This window comes from Oncorhynchus gorbuscha, linkage group LG03 (genome assembly GCF_021184085.1).
Source record: "Oncorhynchus gorbuscha isolate QuinsamMale2020 ecotype Even-year linkage group LG03, OgorEven_v1.0, whole genome shotgun sequence".
NCBI classification, from domain to species: domain Eukaryota; kingdom Metazoa; phylum Chordata; class Actinopteri; order Salmoniformes; family Salmonidae; genus Oncorhynchus; species Oncorhynchus gorbuscha.
This window is the reverse complement of record NC_060175.1, coordinates 34,300,288-34,321,758: the sequence shown is the minus strand read 5'-3', so window position 1 is coordinate 34,321,758 and position 21,471 is coordinate 34,300,288. Positions and strand designations below refer to the sequence as shown.

General features: G+C 44.7%; 1 protein-coding gene across 1 annotated transcript in view; it reads right to left on the bottom strand.

Annotated features, from left to right (window-relative positions):
- Nucleotides 1-21,471, bottom strand: part of LOC124031255 (collagen alpha-1(VII) chain-like) — a 131,643-nt gene that overhangs the window by 37,993 nt on the left and 72,179 nt on the right. The window contains exons 41-89 of the mRNA XM_046342308.1: nt 20,110-20,181; nt 19,834-19,893; nt 19,715-19,750; nt 19,561-19,605; nt 19,430-19,465; nt 19,110-19,154; nt 18,879-18,914; nt 18,690-18,725; nt 18,473-18,505; nt 18,286-18,357; nt 18,029-18,088; nt 17,784-17,819; nt 17,528-17,608; nt 16,827-16,862; nt 16,291-16,335; nt 15,888-15,959; nt 15,565-15,609; nt 15,438-15,473; nt 15,164-15,205; nt 13,764-13,844; nt 13,567-13,602; nt 13,435-13,470; nt 12,910-12,990; nt 12,767-12,802; nt 10,330-10,401; nt 10,080-10,124; nt 9,521-9,556; nt 9,223-9,258; nt 8,541-8,645; nt 8,368-8,433; nt 8,205-8,240; nt 8,046-8,081; nt 7,739-7,786; nt 7,441-7,476; nt 7,049-7,174; nt 6,738-6,947; nt 6,570-6,605; nt 6,442-6,486; nt 6,202-6,318; nt 6,035-6,106; nt 5,837-5,881; nt 5,033-5,068; nt 1,994-2,029; nt 1,808-1,852; nt 1,544-1,576; nt 1,309-1,371; nt 1,070-1,105; nt 843-923; nt 627-695 (exon numbers count right to left, since the gene is read on the bottom strand). Of these exons, the coding sequence (XP_046198264.1) occupies nt 627-695; nt 843-923; nt 1,070-1,105; nt 1,309-1,371; nt 1,544-1,576; nt 1,808-1,852; nt 1,994-2,029; nt 5,033-5,068; nt 5,837-5,881; nt 6,035-6,106; nt 6,202-6,318; nt 6,442-6,486; nt 6,570-6,605; nt 6,738-6,947; nt 7,049-7,174; nt 7,441-7,476; nt 7,739-7,786; nt 8,046-8,081; nt 8,205-8,240; nt 8,368-8,433; nt 8,541-8,645; nt 9,223-9,258; nt 9,521-9,556; nt 10,080-10,124; nt 10,330-10,401; nt 12,767-12,802; nt 12,910-12,990; nt 13,435-13,470; nt 13,567-13,602; nt 13,764-13,844; nt 15,164-15,205; nt 15,438-15,473; nt 15,565-15,609; nt 15,888-15,959; nt 16,291-16,335; nt 16,827-16,862; nt 17,528-17,608; nt 17,784-17,819; nt 18,029-18,088; nt 18,286-18,357; nt 18,473-18,505; nt 18,690-18,725; nt 18,879-18,914; nt 19,110-19,154; nt 19,430-19,465; nt 19,561-19,605; nt 19,715-19,750; nt 19,834-19,893; nt 20,110-20,181 (2,760 nt within the window). The remainder of the gene's footprint in view (nt 1-626; nt 696-842; nt 924-1,069; nt 1,106-1,308; nt 1,372-1,543; nt 1,577-1,807; nt 1,853-1,993; nt 2,030-5,032; nt 5,069-5,836; nt 5,882-6,034; nt 6,107-6,201; nt 6,319-6,441; nt 6,487-6,569; nt 6,606-6,737; nt 6,948-7,048; nt 7,175-7,440; nt 7,477-7,738; nt 7,787-8,045; nt 8,082-8,204; nt 8,241-8,367; nt 8,434-8,540; nt 8,646-9,222; nt 9,259-9,520; nt 9,557-10,079; nt 10,125-10,329; nt 10,402-12,766; nt 12,803-12,909; nt 12,991-13,434; nt 13,471-13,566; nt 13,603-13,763; nt 13,845-15,163; nt 15,206-15,437; nt 15,474-15,564; nt 15,610-15,887; nt 15,960-16,290; nt 16,336-16,826; nt 16,863-17,527; nt 17,609-17,783; nt 17,820-18,028; nt 18,089-18,285; nt 18,358-18,472; nt 18,506-18,689; nt 18,726-18,878; nt 18,915-19,109; nt 19,155-19,429; nt 19,466-19,560; nt 19,606-19,714; nt 19,751-19,833; nt 19,894-20,109; nt 20,182-21,471) is intronic.

Below are 21,471 nucleotides of genomic sequence, written 5' to 3'. Positions count from 1 at the left end.
CTTCTCCAACACTGTGTTTTTGCATTATTTAAACCAAATTGAACATGTTTCATTATTTATTTGAGACTAAATAGATGTTATTTATGTATTATATTAAGTTAAGTCATTATTTATTCAGTATTATTGTAATTGTCATTATTACAAATATATATATAAAATATCGGCCGATTAATCTGTATTTTCTTTTTTTTGGTTCTCCAATAATCAGTATCGGCGTTGAAAAATCATAACAGGTCGACCTCTAGTCTAAGGCACTGCATCTCAGTGCTAGAGGCATCACTACAGACCCTGGTTCGAGTCCAGGCTGTATCACAACCGGCCGTGATTGGGATTCCCATAGGGTGGCACACAATTGGCCCAGCGTCGTCCGGGTTAGGCCGTCATTGCAAATAAGAATTTGTTTTGAACTGACTTGCCTAATTAAATAAAGGGTCAAAAATAAAATGAAAATAGGAACTGGAGCTGCGTTGGTTGGGAATTTTGGGGGAGGTGCGCGGTCGGGCTGTGTGTCCCAGTGGACGGTGGTCTCACAATGGACAATTGCGGCTCTGCGGCTGTGGACTCTGAATTAGCCTGAAGGAGAACTCAATCCAAACTCACATCCCCTACCTGATCCTCTCACTCACCTTTCCTGGGGGGCCACTGTCCCCCTGCTCCCCTTTCAACCCTGTGGAGCCCATTGGTCCAGCGATACCCTGAAGGCGGGAAGAGGGGAGGACGTTTGATAAAGAACAAAAGCAGCAGTCTGAAAATCATCATCAAAGACAAATCCACACTGAAGCTGATGCCATCATAAGACATACTATAAACATGAAGAGAGTCAGATACCATACAGTAGATACCTGTTTGCCTGGCAACCCTGGTATTCCCTCTTTTCCAGGTATTCCATCTCTTCCTGGGACCCCTGGCTTGCCCCCCTCGCCCTATGGAGAGACACACACTGCATGTCACCACCAGAACTGATGTGCGTAAATTGATTGGTGTGTGTTAACTATGGTGGTGATGGAGGTGTGTGTGTGTTTGCTCTACAGTATGTGAGCTGTGAATCCCATGGAGCTGCTGTACTCACCGTCTGCCCCGGCAGACCTGGAGGTCCTGACGGACCCTGGGAAGAAAGAGTATCATTACAATACATCATAAAATATTAAACACACATTACTGTGTCAATGGCCTGTTGAATTACAGTAGGCCTAAATGGCAAGTGTGAGCATACAAGGGATCCCCAGTCCAATGGGAATATACTAGAGCAGCAGTTTAGCCTGCAAAAATCTCCAGTATGAGAGTTGGTTTATAGATGTTTTGACGTACCACAGCTCCGGGAGTCCCTGCAGGTCCCGGCAATCCCATGCTGCCTTGGGGACCAGACAGTCCCTATGGAACAGGAGATTCAATTCAAGTAGATTATTATAAAGCTCTGTGTCTTTGACTGTGACTGGGTGAGTAGTGGCCTAAACACTGAGGCAATAAACAACAGGAATATATACAACTCATAAAACGTAGTAGAAGACAAAATATATAATATAACACATAAAACAAGTTTCACCTGAACGCCAACCCCAGGCACTCCTTGATTACCCTGTCAGAGATAAAAACACACTCTCAGAAGAAAAAGGTACAGTATACACTTAAAATGATCATATCATTCCAGTGGAGTAATACTAAGCTACAATAGCCTAAGCCATATCTACACTAAACAATATATCAGAGCTGGCACAGAGAATAAATAGGTAGGTATTCATTATGGAAGACAGGATACAAAATACTTTATTGTCCATTTACATGGAAATGACATGGAAGATGAACTTACCTTGACCCCTGGTGGACCTGGAGGCCCGTTGGTACCGATCGGACCCTATAATTACAAACCGATAGTATCAGTATACTTAGAGCGCTGTGTGTGTGTGTGTGTGTGTGTGTGTGTGTGTGTGTGTGTGTGTGTGTGTGTGTGTGTGTGTGTGTGTGTGTGTGTCAGAGAGGAGAGTATCATACTTACAGTTGATCCTCTAATTCCAGGTTCTCCAGGGTTCCCCTGCAAACAAGAGCATGCTGGATTCACATGACCAAGACATAGCACACACACATACACACATAAACAAGTGCATACACAGTACATACATGCACAACCCCCAAAAAATGTTTACAAACACAAACAAATACACAACTGCATACACACACAACTCACAACTGCATAGACACATTCCACAACTCCAAACTACATAGACACAATACACAACCGCATACACACTTACAATACAAAGAAACACACATGTTATACAATGTGCAAACAGTGCTTTGGGAGAGCTGAGAAGCAGACAACAGAGCAGGTGAAGCCACATGCACAAAAAGCCAGCAGACTTAAGCCTCTCAAATGCAAAATACATCTGTTAAATATCTGACGAGCATTTATTATTTTTCAGTATTCACTATATACCCAATTATGTCCATTTGATCTTTGCTATGGTATACTAGTGTTTGTCATCTATTCTCTTATCTCAGGTAAAGATGTGTGGTTTTTAATACAGAAACAGTGGCGATGCGCAGAGTCCCACCTGTTTTGAGCCACACATTTCTTTGTAACAAAAAAAAGGGGGGGGGGGTTTGCCTGTTTTCAACAAAGAATTATATTATTTCTAATACACTTGAATAAATTATAATAGTTTCGTAACAAAGATTTACATAACTGTAAATGTTTTCTCCTTTCTCACTTTTGAAGAAAGTGGGTTTAAATTGTAATTTCTATTCATCATTAATACGTGTCACATATCAGTTTGCAGAATAAAAAATATGAGTTGGCGCTGACTAATGGCAAATAAACTATTAACTATCAAAATAAAGTTGCACACTTCATATATAAACTCCCAGAAATGTATTGGGTATGTATCAACGTTTTGGCATCACTGTGCCTTCTTCAGGGTGATATCAGTTTGCTTAAGGCAGCTCCAAAACGCAGGTGTTTCAGCCTAGCTCAGTGTCACACCCTGATCTGTTTCACCTGTCTTTGTGCTTGTCTCCACCCCCCTCCAGGTGCCACCAATCTTCCCCGGTGCATTTATACATGCGTTGTCTGTTGCCAGTTTGTCTTGTCAGGTCTTACCAGCGTGCATTCCAGTCTTCCTGTTTCTCAAGTTCTGTTTCCTAGTTTCCCCGGTTCTGACTATTCTGCATGCCCTGACCCCGAGCCTGCCTGCCGTCCTGTACCTGCCTGACTCTGACCTGATTACGAACCTCTGCCTTCCCTGACTCTTAGCCTGCCTGCCATCCTGTACCTGCCTGACTCTGACCTGATCATAAACCCCGGCCTGTCCTCGGCCTGTCCTCGACCTGCCCTTTGCCTGCCCCATGTTTACAATAAATAATCTGAGAACTGTACTATCCGCCTCCTGTATCTCCATGGGGGTCATATCCTGAGTCGTGATACAGTGTTTTCTGTGGTGGAAAATAGAGAGTGTAGGGGTTGGTAATGTTCTCTAGTTGCGCTGTTATTGGCTCCGTGTTCTGTCACTCATGGGGACACTCCGACACTGCCAAATCTATGGGTAGAGCTCGAAAATTCAGGCCCTTGAGTGCTGCTATAGAGTCAAAAGTGCCTATCCAATAAGGCTCAAGGTCATTGGCCACAGATAAAATGACATCAAATGACTTTATATCTACAGTTGCTTTGATTAGAATTGATCATGTCAACATCATCCTTTTAAAATCTTAGCTAGCAGTCATTATCATGAATTAAGTTGACAATCTACTGGGATAATCATTTTTAATCCTTGTCATATGAAAATAAATAATGAAGCGAAATTATAGACAAAAAAGTATCGGTGCTCATTGGCCATTGGACATAAACATTACACAATAAGTGGTTGGAAGCAATTTGTGGCTAACTGCAAGCATTGGTCTCAGTTCTAGGTGTACGGGTCTCTTTTCCAAGCTTAAAATTATAAACATTCAACATTGGCCATGCTGTCGATCCAGCATGATTTCTGCCGCGCTTAGAACATCTATTCACTCGGAACTGTTCAAGACAACCGGGAACTCTGGAAAAAACTAGCTCTGACTGGGAAAATACGTTTTGAACGGTCACCCAACTCGGAATTGTAAGTCGGGAACTCGGGCCTCTTTGTAGAGCTACGACCTGAAGATCATTGACATCACCATGATTTGACCTAGTTTTTTTCCCCAAGATCCCAGTTGTCTTGAAAGCACCATGAATCCAGAGAATGCCAGACTTTGATGACAAAGGACCGCCGCACCACCTTCCTGTTCATGTGAGCACAGCACAACAAGGTGAGTCCAAAAATATATTGTATGCTACTGAGAAAACGATGGAATATGCCAGGGAGATATGTATACCGTAGCTAAGAAAGTAATACTAAGTATATGTTGTGTCGTAAGCTGTTAGTAGCCCATGTGCTTCACCTGAATAATTTAGTCTATTTCCACCTCTACTGTTCTGACTTGGTGGTGCACATGTAGCCTATAACCTGTTTTAGAGAAATGTAATCATTGAATATTGTAAGAGCTTTCATTGTCTGCTTATATGCCCCCTTTATTTGTCCTACGGTTCTGACTTGGTGTACAGGGAGAACACTGTAAGAACAGACCATGTTCTGAATTCTGTCGCTGTACATTTCAAAAGTGCTGGACAAATAGTTATATTGACAACGTCCGTCCTAGCTTGCTCATTAATGTCTTAATCAAAATTATGGATTGCTGCTTGTCGTCCCCTTATGCCATAGTTTGTACATCTCAATTGTCACCGTTGTAGTGCAATTCATGTTCATGTTGTGTTGTGTCGTGGCTTTGCTGGTATGCATCCCCCAAGTGTTCATTTTTTGCCCCATCAAAGATTTACATGTTGAAATCGCCACTGTACATAAAACATTCCAGACATCTTGGGTATGACAGGGGTGCTCTGAGAACAAGTGGTCCAGATTAATATGTCACAAGTCTCCTATCAAGACCCAACTCTCGTTTCAGTCCCCTGGGAAATGGGTCACAAGCATGCCAGCCAGCAGCACAGAAAAAAGAAAAAACCTACCGGTCTGCCCAGCACTCCAGGGAACCCAGGCAGGCCCTAGAGTCAGAGAGGGAGGAGAGGAAGAAGGATGGGGAGAGGAAGAAGGGTAATAGTAGGTAGTTTGAAGTGTTGAAAAGAGAGGGAGGTACAGAAAGGGAGTAACATAGATCAAAAGGAGACATATTGAAAGGGGGAGGTAAAAAGAAAGAGGGAGGGGTAGTTAGAAGCCGAGCTGCAAAAGGTTACTGTCTAAAGGTTATATGTAGCCTCAGCCCAAAGAAAACAGATACAGTAGCTCCATCAGCTTCATCGGCAGCCTAGCGCTCGCAGCCTTTCATATGCAGGACCAGCCCAAAAGGAGAATGCCTGGCTGGGTTATTGTTACTCACTGAGCGGCCTTGAGGACCAACTGGCCCTTGTGGACCCTGCTCCGAAACATTATGGGATGAAATAAGAAGCGTGAGTTATCTTCTCTCTAACTCTCCACACCTTCAGTTCTCTTTCTCCTTCTACCCATCTTTCTCCTCTTCCTGCACATGTTATGACTACTAGGGCCCTGAGTTCTTCCAGACCAGGGACACTCTGGGCCCTAGTTAGTCATGGCTGATTACACATCATCATTGATTGTTATACTCACCTACTGTATGGTTGGACATTTTATGATCACTGTGTCTGAAACACAACATTATCGGCTTAACTACAGTACAACCAAGCTATTGAAGAACTAACAACGGTGTTTTCTTATGATGTCTGGGATCGGTCTCCTGGAAGCTGTCTCTTAAAACACAGATTAGTCTACAGTATGCACCCCCCCCCCCCTCTCACCGGCTTCCCATCCTGTCCCGGTTTTCCAGGTTCTCCCGCTGTCCCCTGAAATGACGAAAAAACAACCTGGTTACTACTAGCTACCACTACAACAATGTCTTGACAACCTTATGCAGAACCATAATCACACAATGAAGAGGGTAATACAACCTGGCATCAGGGAGTGCCAACACTTTGGTCAGGGCAGCACAAACTCACCTGAAAGCCATTGCGTCCCTGCTCTCCAGATGGACCTCGGTCGCCTTTATCTCCACGGGGACCTGCAATACCCTGTTACACACACACACACACAGCAGGTTAAACACAGCAACACTATGAAGCCTGCCTGATGAAGTACTATAATATATTGAGTTAGGTGTTCTCACCCCGTCTCCTTTGGATCCCTGTGGTCCTAAAGCACCAGGCTCTCCTTTCGGTCCTGTGACCCCAGGGGGCCCCCTTGCTCCGGGGAGTCCAGCCTGACCCTCTTCTGCAGAAGCACCCTAAAACACACACACGCACACACCCCACTAAACACACTCCAAACAGTAGCCTCTGGATAAACAATGATATGTCTACTGTCATGATGACTAGAAATTAGTAGTGTCTTCAAGTCAGGGACATACCTTTGGTCCAGGTGGGCCCACTAATCCAGCTAGCCCGTTTTTCCCCTGATGAGAACAGTCAAGCGCATGTCAACATTCATATATACAGTACATTGAATGATGATTATCACGGTGACGAATATACTCACATCCTCTCCTTTGTCACCTTTCTCTCCTCTCTCCCCCTGAATTCAAAGTGGAATCACATGAAACATCTCTCATTCACATGCTCTTCCTCTTCTTTTTTTATTTTCATATTCCTCCTCTCTTCTCCCTCTCCTTGAACCCCACCTTCCTCCCTTCCTTCTCTTTCTCACCTTATCTCCAGGTCGTCCAGCCTCTCCCAGTTCTCCGGCTCTCCCTGGTACTCCAGGTATTCCAGGTTTTCCTGGCTCTCCAGCCTGTCCCGGGGGCCCCATTGGGCCCTTCTCTCCGATGGCTCTCCCTATGGGTCCTGTGGCCCCTACAGGCCCCTGTTCCCCCTGCCCTCCCTTCACACCTCTCTCCCCAGCTAGCCCGCGAGCACCCTGAGATGCAAACAAGTAAAGACATTAATTACACATACTCTCCACATATGTTCTTGATATGAGCTCTATTCAACACAACGGCCCCAAATAGCTCCACTCACGTCTATCCCTGCTGGTCCTCTCTGTCCGGCCTCTCCCTTGTCTCCTCTCTGGCCCTTCTCAGCTTGCTCCACCACAGGCTTGACCAGAACATTCCTCCTCTCCACAACCAACTTCAAGTCCTGCACCTACAGACAGGCAGTACAGGGACAGAAATGTCAAGGTTTTATTCAACAGGCATCAAACTGAAGAAAACGGATTGAAACAGAGGGGTCTACCTGGACGTGTCCAATGAGAACTGATTGTTTTCATTTCCAGTTGTAACCATTTTTAAAACACTTTGCTACGGCTAATGAATACGACCTAGGCTTGGTCAAGATGAGGGGAACTCATCTACACAACACAGCTATGACTTAATGTCACATCACATTACAAAGATTTAGTATTCACTTACCTCAATCCCAAGGTTAGAGAGGGCCTTCTGCACATCCTGATAGGAGAGTAGCACAAACAGCGTCAAGGAGGAGAGACTATAGCACACAGTCATACTTGTTGGGCTTATACCTATTACTGAACATGATTTGGCTAACACTTGTGTAACGGAAGCTAATCTGCATGCCAAAACAGCTGTAAATCGTAGCATCCTTAGCATAATGTAAAAGCTCCGGAACACACGTGGTGTGTCTGTGGCTCTTCTTGTACAGTATGTCAGTCAGACGGGCCTCTGGGTTGTGCAGGTCAGGTTGTCTTACCACTGCTGTTCCAGGCCTGCCCGGTTTCCCGTCCTCTCCAGGGTCACCCTGTCAATAACATCTCAGTATTATCGACCCACATCCCACCTAAACCTTGATCGAAGATTCACAAACCCATACACACAGATCATCAGAAAAGAGCATGTATGCTCATTAATATGCAAGATGTAATCATACACACACACACACACACACACACACACACACACACACACACACACACACACACACACACACACACACACACACACACACACACACACACACACACACACACACACACACACACACACACACAAAAACTTACACTTTCACCTTTACCACCCACTGCTCCTTTCTCCCCCTGAAATACAAGAGTGAGAGGGTGAGTGTGAGGTCAGAGATCAGACTAAAGGACAGATGGATGGATGGATGGAGAGACCTGGACCATGTATATGAATAAAGATTTAGACGATGACAAACTTACTCTGGCTCCTACAGCCCCTGGGATTCCAGGCTCACCCTGAGAGACACAGATATATGGGAATCACTATCAGTGATTCAGGGTGCAAGAGTAACATACTAGAGACAAGTACTGCTACACCGGGCTATGCTATGATGCACAGCTCATATTCAACATAGTAACTCACTGGGGTTCCTGTATGCCCCTGAGGGCCAGGAATAGATGGTGCTGGCGCTCCCTTCACATAGACCATCTGAGAGGGAGAAGAGAGGGGAGAGAGATTACTGTATAACCAGAGCACCATAGACAAGTGACACAAACACATATTTGAAGAAGCAGAACCATATGGCTGTACTGTACCTGTCCTGGAGGTCCGATGGTGCCAGGAACCCCTGGGGGCCCAGATAGACCAGTTGGCCCTGTAGGCCCTGCAAGGCCCCGGTCTCCCTTCAGCCCGTCACGGCCCTGGAACAAATGCACAAGCACACAAATGCATACACACACACTTCAGACCAGCACGGACATTACTCCATTCCTAAGGGGCCTGAACTAGAAAGGAGGAAATCAAAGCAGGTGAGCCATATCCCCTTATCCACCTCATCATCTTCTCTGATTTCCTAGAGATGATTAATATCAATTTGCACATGAAACTACAGCCTTGGCATTTTGTGCCCCTGTGGATCCCCTCTCAGAAATGGCTGGTGCTCAAAGGCAGGGCTTGATCATCAGACAATGTTGCATTTATAAGGCTGACGCTTAGAGTGCTATTGATTCCACCGAGAAGGCATGTTGTGATGGTAATATCAATGTCAGAGTAAAGTACGCTAAATAGACAAAAACTCTGACTGGAATTGAAGACAAGAAAATAATAGAAGAGGGATAATGAGAGACACTAAGGAGCCAATGAGAGCAGGATTGATGAAGACGGAAGGAAATATGGATGGAGAGGAAGAGAGAGACAACAAGGGAGGAATTAAGGATATTTTTCAGACAGAGAGAGCGAGAGTGGAGAGATTAAGATACAAGGTAACAAGTTACTAACGTCTCTTCCAGCAGCCCCAGCCTCTCCTTTGTCACCCTGTAAGGTAGAGAAACATCATTCATATCACACTCACATTAACTACAACTAGTAACTATTTATTTCACCTTTATTTAACCAAGTAAGCTAGTTGAGAACAAGTTCTCATTTGCAACTGAGACCTGGCCAAGATAAAGCAAAGCAGTTTGACACATACAACAACACAGAGTTACACATGGAATGAACAAAAGATACAGTCAATAATACTGTTGGAAAAAAAAGAGTTTACAGAAAAGTCCTGAGTGCCGTGACCAACACTGACCTTCCTGCCATCTTCCCCCGGTTCGCCATCCTCACCCTGCAAAACACAACACAATAACAAACTTACCATACTAACAACGCTGACATGCGCATTTATCAAAGCTCAGCATGCTGTTGTATCAAGCAGAGCCTCTCAGTCAGATAGATAATGTATTGCCGGTGCTTTGTCTGGTCATCCCATTACCTCTTCGCTTAACACTAAAAAACAGACAGACATCCCAAATGGCTCCCTATTCCCTACATAGTGCACTACTTTTGACCAGAGCCCTATGGGACACAATCATAATCATTATGCAGCACAGCCACTCAGGTGGAATAAAAGCCTCACATTCCTATCTGATCAGTGCACTTTCACCAGAGGATGTGATAAACACGTCTAATGGTAATTACACACAGATAGACAGAGACACATAGGACTCACTGGTGATAAAGCTCATAATGAATAGCACTGAATAGCATCCAATTTCATTTGTAATTAAACAAACAGAGGTATGATTGCCTGTAGTGTGTGTGTAGTATAAAAATGCCCTGCTATGTTAGAGGTCTGACTGATCCCTTACCATTTTCCCAGCAGTCCCTGGTTTTCCATCTTCTCCTGCTTTGCCCTAAAACACACCAATTAGGGTGATGAGACAAGTGCTTAGCTGTTTTTGTGTGTGTGTGTGTGTGTGTGTGTGTGTGTGTGTGTGTGTGTGTGTGTGTGTGTGTGTGTGTGTGTGTGTGTGTGTGTGTGTGTGTGTGTGTGTGTGTGTGTGTGTGTGTGTGTGTGTGTGTGTGTGTGTGTGTGGTTGAGAGTTTTTGCAAACTCACAGGTGTGCCTGGATTTCCTGCAGGCCCAATAGGGCCTGGGAGGCCCTGTACACCTCTCAGTCCTGGCAGCCCCTGGTGACAGAGAGACAGAGAGACAGAGAGACAGAGAGACAGACAGACAGAGAGACAGACAGACAGACAGACAGACAGACAGACAGACAGACAGACAGACAGACAGACAGACAGACAGACAGACAGACAGACAGACAGACAGACAGACAGACAGACAGACAGACAGACAGACAGACAGACAGACAGACAGATAGACAGAGTGGAGGGGTGAGGGCTGAAACCACACAGCATCCTCTAGTCTTCAAACACACTAAGTGCACAGAGATAGATAGATATCAAATCTAAATCATAGCAAATCAAATGTTATTTGTCACATGCTTAGTAAACAACAGGTGTAGACTAACAGTGGAATGCTTACTTACGGCCCTTCCCAACAATGCAGAGAGAAAGAAAAGAAAAGAAATAATAGAAAACACGTAATAATAAAAGTAATAATAGATACAGAATGAGTAACAATAACTTGGCTATATACAAGGGGTACCAGTACCGAGTCCATGTGCAGGGGTGAAGGTAATTGAGGCTCCAGCGATGTACTAGGCTGTCCACATTACCCTCTGTAGCACCTTGCGGTCGGATGCCAAGCAGTTGCCATACCAAACGGTGATGCAGCCAGTCAAGATGCTCTCAAGGGTGCAGCTGTAGAACGTTGAGGATCTGAGGGCCCATGCCAAATCTTTTCAGCCAAGGGGGAAAAGGCATTGTTGTGCCCTCTTCATGACTGTGTTGGTATATTTGGACTATGATAGATCCTAAGTGATGTGGACACCGAGGAAATTGAAGCTCTCGACCCGCTCCACTAAAGCATGTGAATGGGAGAATGTTTGACCCTCTTTTTCCTGTAGTCCACAATCAGCTCCTTTGTCTTGCTGACGTTAAGGGAGAGGTTGATGTCCTGGCACCACACTGTCAGGTCTCTGACCTCCTCCTTATAGGATGCCTCATCGTTGTCGGTGATCAGGCCACTGTTGTGTCTTCTGCAAACTTAATGATGGTGTTGGAGTCTTGTGATGCCACGCAGTCGTGAGTGAACAGGGAGTACAGGAGGGGACTAAGCATGCACCTATGACGGGCCCTGTGTCAGGGGTCAGCGTGGTGGATGTTGTTGCTTACCCTCACCACCTGGGGCATCCAGTCAGGATGTTCAGGATCCAGTTGCAGAGGAAAGTGTTCAGTCCCAGGGTCCTTAGCTTATTGATGAGCTTGGAGGGCACTATGGTGTTGAACGCTGAGCTGAAGTCAATGAACAGCATTCTCACGTAGGGGTTCCTTTTGTCCAAGTGGGAGATGGCAGTGTGGATAGTTATAGAGATAGTGTCATCTGTGGATCTGTTGGGGCTGTGGGTCCAGGGTGTCTGGGATGATGGTGCTGATGTGAGCCAAGACAAGTCATTCAAAGCATGGCTACAGATGTGAGTGGTACAGGGCGATAGTCATTTAGACAGGTTACCTTGGCGTTCTTGGGCACAGGGACTATGTTGGTCTGCTTGAAACATGTAGGTATTACAGACTGGATCAGGGAGAGGTTGAAAATGCCAGTGAAGACACTGTCCAGCTGGTCAGTGCATGCTCTGAGTATGCATCCTGGTAATTAATCTGTCTGGCCCTGTGACCTGGTGAATGTTAACCTGTTTAAAGGTCTTACTCACATCGGCTACAGAAAGTGTGATCACGCAGTCGTCCGGAACAGCTGGTGCTCTCACGCATGGTTCAGTGTTGCCTTATCCATGTTCAGTCAAGTTTGCGAGAAACATAGGATACTACAGCTCTTCAGGTTTTGTTGATAGGATAGTCTCAAACCGAGCCTGTCCAGTTTGTTCTCCAGTGATTGTACATTCGCCAATAGAAGAGAGGGAGGGCAGAGGTGGTTTATTTACTCGCAGCCGTAGTTTCATCAGGATGCCTGCACGTCTCTTTCTCTTCTGAGTGTCGGGGATTAGGGCCTGGCCTGGGGTGAGCAGTATGTCCTGTGTCGCCGACTCATTCATCCAAATCGAGGTAAGTGATCGCTGTTCTGATGTCCAGAAGCTATTTTCGGTCATAGGAAATGATGGCGGAAACATTATGTACAAAAAAAGTTAAGATCAGGGCAAAAATAGCAGAATTGGTCAGGAGCCCGTAAAACAGCCGCTATACATTCCAGCGCCATTCTCCAGACAGATAGAGAAAACTCCACTAGCCTGAAGTCCTTTCTCACTTCTTAATGGGACCTCTCCAAGGATCAGATTCGGCAAATGGTAACATTCTCAACTTGCTCCACTCATTGACTTTAACAGACTAATGAAAGTGCCAGAGAAACACACAAACCATCAAGAGTGCAGCCCTCTGGGACTGGGGTTGTGCACCCCGAGGGATGAATGGTACTCACATCTCTTCCTGGATCCCCTAGTTTCCCTGCATCTCCCTGTAACATCAAAGGGAAATTATTGAGAGACATCTAGACACAGTAATGCTTATGTAATGCTCAGAGTATTTTACAGCTGAAGTAATGACAGAGACAGAGGTACTGACCCTCAGGCCGGCTGGTCCTGGTGCACCTGGTTTTCCATCCAAACCGTTGCGTCCATCCAGTCCAGACGCACCTCTCTCACCCTACAGAGAGGAACGCACATGATGTATACAGTATGATCAGAATAAGAGCAGCACTGGGTTTGTATTGGACTTGAATACTATTTACAAAGGATACTAGTCTACTGTACTGTGTCAGACTTTCAGTGCTCCAGCATCATTACTCAGAGTTAGTTCATTGTTTGGAAATTCTGATGGTAAGGTATTCTTTAGGATGTACAGTATGCGTGTATACAGCAGTATGTTGTGTCTTTCATTCAGTGCTTCTGTAGGCTGTGATGATGCTGTGAGCTGGCCCCACTGCGCTTCATCCCACTGGGAATCTGCAGACTGGGAAACAGGATCCGGTGGAATGAAGGACAGTGTAACCTGCCAATCACCAGCCAGTTTTGAGTCCCATATCCTATCATGATGGGTCCAATTGAAAATCAGCCTGTGTGAGAAGTCACTGTAGTGTGTTGTTCAAACCTTCTCTCCTGGGCCTCCTCTCTCTCCTGTGTCACCCTGGAGAAATAGAAAGAAAGTGCAATGAGTGAGATAGAGGGGGAGAGAGAGGGAAAGAGTGATTAGACAGAAACAGGCAGACAGACTGTGACTTACCCTTGCCCCTGAAGGTCCACGTTGTCCCTCAAGACCCTACACACACAAACAACAGATCAGGTGAGACAGAGAGAAGACACAAGGTAAGAATTACACACACCACAGCACACAAACAGACCGACATCGCGGGTCAGTATACTAGCCAGGAAGCTCAAGCTTCTCAACGATACTAGATTTGGAAGCATGGTCTTACTCACACGCAGCCCAGTGGCCCCTGAGGGTCCTGTCTCGCCCTTCTGACCTTTGCTTCCGTGCTCTCCCGGATCGCCAGCATCCCCCTAGGCACAGGAAGTGACGTCAGACACTGGGCGGTTAGGTGGACTGGGAGAGAGAGCTGTGCTGTATATACAGTGGGGCCTAAAAGTATTTAGTCAGCCACCAATTGTGCAAGTTCTCCCACATAAAAATATGATTTTCATCATAGGTACACTTCAACTATGACAGACAAAATGAGAAGAAAAAAATCCAGAAAATCACATTGTAGGATTCTTTATGAATTTATTTGCAAATTATGGTGAAAAATAAGTATTTGGTCAATAACAAAAATGTATCTCAATACTTTGTTATATACCCTTTGTTGGCAATGACAAAGGTCAAACGTTTTCTGTAAGTCTTCACAAGGTTTTCACACACTGTTGCTGGTAATTTGGCCTATTCCTCCATGCAGAGCTCCTCTAGAGCAGTGATGTTTTGGGGCTGTTGCTGGGCAACACAGACTTTCAACTCCCTCCAAAGATTTTCTATGGGGTTGAGATCTGGAGACTGGCTAGGCCACTCCAGGACCTTGAAATGCTTCTTACGAAGCCACTCCTTCATTGCCCGGGCGGTGTGTTTGGGATCATTGACATGCTGAAAGACCCAGCCACATTTCATCTTCAATGCCCTTGCTGATGGTAGGCTTTGTTACTTTGGTCCCAGCTCTCTGCAGGTCATTCACTAGGTCCCCCCGTGTGGTTCTGGGATTTTTGCTCACCGTTCTTGTGATCATTTTGACCCCACGGGAAGAGATCTTGCGTGGAGCCCCAGATTGAGGGAGATTATCAGTGGTCTTGTATGTCTTCCATTTCCTAATAATTGCTCACACAGTTGATTTCTTCAAACCAAGCTGCTTACCTATTGCAGATTCAGTCTTCCCAGCCTGGTGCAGGTCTACAATTTTGTTTCTGGTGTCCTTTGACAGCTCTTTGGTCTTGGCCATGGTGGAGTTTGGAGTGTGACTGTTTGAGGTCGTGGACAGGTATCTTTTATACTGATAACAAGTTCAAACAGGTTCCATTAATACAGGTAACGAGTGGAGGACAGAGGAGCCTCTTAAGGAAGAAGTTACAGGTCTGTGAGCCAGAAATCTTGCTTGTTTGTAGGTGACCAAATACTTATTTTCCACCATAATTTGCAAATAAATTCATTAAAAATCCTACAATGTTTTTTATTTTATTTTTTTTCTTCTCATTTTGTCTATCATAGTTGAAGTATAACTATGATAAAAATTGCAGGCCTCTCTCATCTGTTTAAGTGGGAGAACTTGCACAATTGGTGGCTGACTAAATACTTTTTTGCTCCACTGTATACAAAAATGTGTTTTTACAGTGTTACATACCTTTTCTCCTCTTTCTCCTTTAAGCTTTTGCTCTATATCGCGCTGTAGAAGTTAGAGATAGACAAACAGAGAGATAGAGCGGGTGTTAGATAACCAACTAGCTACGGTATGTGGTTCTGATGGCTTATTCAGTTGGAGTTTGGTGCTCGTAACACCATTTGTTTGGTATGATTCCCACAGAGGCTATATGTGTTGACTGAGTGTCGCATTTAGCCTCTGATAAATTACCATATTATTATTATTTTTTTAAAGTTAGAATCTTATCAGGACTCACCATGTTCCCTGGAGGTCCTGGGAGGCCTTGAGCTCCCTATTGTGCCAACAAACAAGTGTTGTTAATCGGTGTAGATTGGAACTATTATGTCAGATGAGATAAGACAACAAACAGATTAACCTCTGACCTCAACTCCTTTCTCTCCTCTTGGTCCAATAGATCCTGGGCTGCCCTGTGGGAGACACACACCACACACACAGGATCACATAGACACCAACTGACTCACTGCTACTGTATTACACACAGAAACTAGCACAAATACTGACACAGACAGTATCAGATCAATCTGGCAGAAGAGTATCATGTGAATTACTGACAAACAGGTGTCACAAACATGCATCCCACATGTCATACTCTCTCTCTCGATAACTATTACACAGGAGACACAGACAGTATATCAGATCAAACTGTCAGAGGGGTGTCACGTTGTCACATAAACATGCGTCTCACGTTGCGTCCGTGCGCTCCAGAGTCTCCCAGGTCTCCCTTCTCCCCTGCTCGCCCAGGCTGACCCGACAGACCCTAAGGATGGGGGGAAAGAAACACACAGATTATGTGCTTAGTTACTATGGCAGTCCTCAAAACATCTTAGAAAATAAACAATTAAAAGCTGCACACCCATGCAAATGGATTTAACCAACGTTTCGACAGCTAAGCTGTCTTCGCCAGGGTTTCATCTGTCCTCAAAACATTCACTTCAGATCACATAAGAAAGGTTTCCTGTGGTTCATCATGTCCTACATTAGTGACCAATCACCATATACAGTACATCGAGACCATTCTGAAAAGAGGGCATAAAAGGGAATATTTTTATGTTTCAATAGTTCTATGTGACACATTCGTGACTACTCACCCGTACTCCTCTCTCCCCTGCCTTCCCTGGTAGACCAGACTCCCCCTGGTGGAAGGAGAGAGAACAGAGAAGATGAGAGAGACCAATTGGGGAGAGGAAGAGGGAGAAGGAGGAGGGAGGAAAACATAGAAACAGACAAATGCGATGCACCTGCTCTTGTCTCTAGTCTCCATAAATCCCCTGTCAGATGAAAAGAGGGGCTGAAGCGTGACTAAATCATATGACGATACACATCTCTCACTCACCAATTCAGTTAATGCATGCTTCATCTAATACAGAGAATGGGAGCCAGAGAGGGAGAAGTGGCATTCAAACATGAAAAACTTTGAATGAAACTAGATAAGAGTGAGAGCGAGAGCGAGAGCGAGAGCGAGAGCGAGAGAGAGAGAGAGAGAGAGAGAGAGAGAGAGAGAGAGAGAGAGAGAGAGAGAGATAGATAGATAGATAGATAGATAGATAGATAGATAGATAGATAGATAGATAGATAGATAGAGAGAGAGAGATGTAGAGAGATGGATGGAGAGATTGTGACTTACGGGAGTGCCTTCGTCGCCTTTGTCTCCTTTGGCTCCCTGTAAAACACAGTCATCCATAATTCAGGCCCATGACAGGGGGAGAAGACAACGCTGACCACAATGACACAGTCAAAACACAAACCTTTAAACAAGAACCCCACAACATCACATAGGGCACTGGTAAAAGTAGTGCTATATATACAGACGTGAAGTAGACTTAGTTGGTAGTAGTAGTAGTATTGTTTTAGTATTAGTGCAAAAAGTAGTTGCAGTAAGTCATTAGTGGTGTACCTCTAGTGGCATCAGGGTATGAGGGGCGGGGGTGAGAGATAGAAAGGACTGGTTAGGTCATCGTAAAAACACTTACACAACAAAGAGGTCAGAATAGACCAACTGTATTAGTACAGTAATTAGTTGCACTGGAATGGCAATATTACATCCATTCCATTCAGTGGTACAGTATTGTATAACATACTGAACGTTGACTGAACTGTAGAAATAACACGGTAATGGCCCAGTAGTGAAGAGAAAATCCAATAGCTATAAGATAATAGTTGCAGAGTTATAACAGAGTAGCAGTAATAGTGATAACAGGACGTTGTGCAGTGAGTGACCAGTATTGAAACAGGTCACAGCAGTTATTGTAGTGGGTGAGTGTTTGTATAACATGCAGGGGTTTGGCAGAGGTGAAAAGCTAGTGTCTCCGGGGTAGTGTCTCAGACCTCTTTCCCTGGGAGGCCATTCTTTCCTGCTGGTCCAGCTCGTCCTGTCTCCCCTCTCTCTCCTGGGTCACCTGGGTCTCCCTACAACACCAAGAGGAACACATTGAGATCAGCTAGAATCACATGACACAAGACCTTTACTGTTACAAGTAAAGTACTTACAATATACTTCATGAAACAACAACACTGTTGCAACATAAACACTACATAGAAGTTAAAATAAAGGAACAAAAGCCAATCAAGGCACGTGTCTCACCTTGGTCCCCAGTCTTCCAGCTAAGCCAGGGACTCCCTAGAGGGAAAAGGACATGTCAGTGTGTAGGACATGGCCTACATGCTGAGCATCTGTAATTATCTACACAGAGAAGCTCATTGAATAAAACATATATACTTTACAATATATACTGTACCTCTGAGGCTTTCTGCACATCTATCAAAGAGATTTGGTTTGTAGCTTAGATAAAAAGATTGATACATGATCACAGCTTCATCTGAACTCACCCGATCCCCCTGCTCTCCTTTAGGTCCAGCCTGGCCAGGAGTGCCAGCACCTGGGGGACCCTGGAAGAATGCAAGAAAGAGAGAAATAAGAGAATGAGAAACAGTGAGGAGCATAAAGAGAGATGAACAGCAGAAAACATCTATACCCACTTGCATAGAGAGCATCATTAAATTACCTGTACACACACACCACCCAATGGCAAGCAGTGCCAGTTTCATGCAGCTCTCTATCATGTAACCTGTGGGTACCTACTCACTTTTTCACCTTTCTGGGCTGGCTCGCCTTTCTGGCCCCTAGGCCCCTCCAGACCTGGCAGACCCGGCTCACCCTGAGGGAGAAGAGGAGGAAGAGAGAATGAGTCTATGGAGAAAGCATTGTTACTGTGTACAGTACATCAACATATCAATCATTGCAGTATGAGGAAGTCAAAGTGGGCAACTTGCCTGTTCACCTTTCTTCCCAACTAAGCCTGGCCCCTGGATGTGTTGAATGATACAGAGGATGAGATATCATTACATTAACCAATACTGACCAATCTTGATCTCTTCCTTCCAAAATGTATAGTGAATTGCTTCCATCAAAATCCATGTAATATAAATCATATCGGTCTATCTAACCATGAGACATCAAAATAAATCATGTAGCTATGAGGTATCTCACACTCCGGCCAGGTTCTCCCTTAGCGCCCTCGTTGCCCTGGAAACAGAGAAGTTAGGATGTTTTTATCTAATGTTCATCTATGTTAAGTTGATGTCGTTGTTGTGATTACATTACACTGTTCAGTCATGTTAATTTTGTGGAGATTCACTTCGATTGATCAAAGAGTCAGTCAGACTACGTTAGCCTCACCTTCTCCCCTGGTAATCCACTGGTGCCAGGCAAACCCTGAAAGCAAATCAACACAGACTCACATGTACACACATGACTCGCACATGCTGATAAAATATCACAATTCTCTAAAGCTGTAGCTTGTATAATCAAATCCTATAACTAAATGACATGAATCAATAGTGTGAAGATGACCCAAATATGTCATGAAGAGAGAGACCAATAGAAGTACAGTAAGATATAGTTACTCACCCTCAGGCCTGGAGCCCCTGTAGAGCCTGGCTGTCCACTTTCCCCCTGAAACACACAGCGCCAGTGTGGTCAGGACAACACACTGCATGACACGGCTCTCAGCAGGCTTTTCCAATACCTGTGACCTTCATGCTAATACTAATGGATTTGGTTCAGTGTAGGAGTAGAAGTGAGTGAGTGAGGATGAATACTAGTGAACACATGAACATGTAAAACACATGTGATATTCCTACAATGTAGCTGTACAATATCAAGTTTAATGGTCATGAACAAGGTCACAGTGAAAAGAGGCATAACCAAATGCATGGAACTATACTCACCCTCTCCCCTAGCAAGCCAGCTAGTCCTCTTTCCCCCTGGAAAGACAACACAGTCAGTTACAACCCACAGCAGACACACCAGTTTAACAGCAGGAGTCAAAATGAGTTAAAGGGTCTCTATCCTTACTCACCCTGTCACCTTGTGATCCAGGCTCACCTGGCTGGCCACGGTCCCCCTGAGAAGACAGAGAGAGAGCAGGGTCATCCATCCACCCAAATATCAATTGTTTCATCAATTCTAGACCCAAATATGGAGATTGTATCTTATGTTTTGTATTGTCTTACCTTGACTCCAAGGCCTCCAGCAGGCCCACGGAGACCCTAAATCACACAAATACTACACTGTTGGAATATACTGCACATGATATGTAACAGATATGTATGCATGTGAATGTGTGTCCTACCCGATCACCAGGCTCTCCTGTCTTCCCAGACGGTCCTGGCAACCCCTCTGCACTCTCTCCCTGAAACATCAAAAACACTCAGTACACACTTTCACACAATCTCTCTTTCACACACACACACACACACACACACACACACACACACACACACACACACACACACACACACACACACACACACACACACACACACACACACACACACACACACACACACACACACACACACACACACACACACACACACACACACACACACACACACACACACACAACCTTGTCTCCTTTGGCTCCCTGTTGTCCTGTAAGTCCTCTGGGACCTTGAGCTCCAGGGTATCCATCAGAACCCTGAAACCAACAAGATACATCAATTATGGTAACACACACATCAAACCATAGACATGAATAGGGCTGTGGCGGTCATGGGATGTCAGCAATGCAGTAATGCAAATAACTGCCGTTCTCACAGTAATTGACCGTTAATTAACGTCAACGTTTAGCATCTCGGGGCCTCCACGCAGAAACTACAAGCTGCTGATGCGGACCTTTGGAATTTTAAAAAGTCTAATACATGGATTTAATATAGCCTACACCATCACAATAAATCCACTATTTACTTTAGGCAGGTCTTAAGAAACATGTAGCCTATTTCAGAAGAACAGATGAGTATGAGTTGTCCTTATGTTAGGTCCTGATCTGGCTATGTCATTTAGCTGTGAGCTACACTAGTTCATTTAGCCGGACAAGATTTGCTTACAAGTCCAGTAGCATTATTTTATAGTAAGAGGAAGACAATTGAACATAGCTGAATAAAATAGAAAAGCCTCAATTTGTCGGGGCATGGACTGTACAAGGTGTCGAAAGCATTCCACAGGGATGCTGGCCCATGTTGAAAACAGTGCTTAGTTGTGTCAAGTTGGCTGGATGTCGTTTGGGTGGTGGACCATTCTTGATACACACAGGAAACTGTTGAACGTGAAAAACCCAGCAGCATTGCAGTTCTTGATACACAAACCGGAGTGCCTGGCACCTACTACCATACCCAGTTCAAAGGCACTTAAATCTTTTGTCTTGCCCATTCACTCTGAATGGCACACATACACAATCCATGTCTCAATTGTCTTAAGGCTTAAAATCCTTCTTTAACCTGTCTCCTCGCCTTCAACTACACTGATTGAAGTGGATTTAACAAGTGACATCTATAAGGGATCATAGCTTTCACCTGCATTCACCTGGTCAGTCAATCTCATGGAAAGAGCAGGTGTTCTTAATGTTTGGTACACTCAGTGTGTGTGGAATTATTTTTTATTTAGAATGGCCCACCAAAAAAACAAACATGTCATCTGTAGCCTGCACTCGAATAGCGAATGGAGGAAGTGCAGCACATTTCAATATGCCAGGTGGGCTACACCGATTTTAAAGTGGAATAATGTGCTTAAATTTAAGCAAGAAATATAGCAGCACGAAAAAGCTGGGATCCTCTTTGAAATAGTGGCCAGTCAAAACTGTTTTCACAAGTGATGACTGGGCTTAAAAGAACACGTTTCACTAGGCTCTGTAGGCTATGGGCTCTCCAACCTGGTTCCAGGGGCCCTAGGCCTATAGCAGGGTTCCCCAACTGGCGACCTGCAGGCCAAA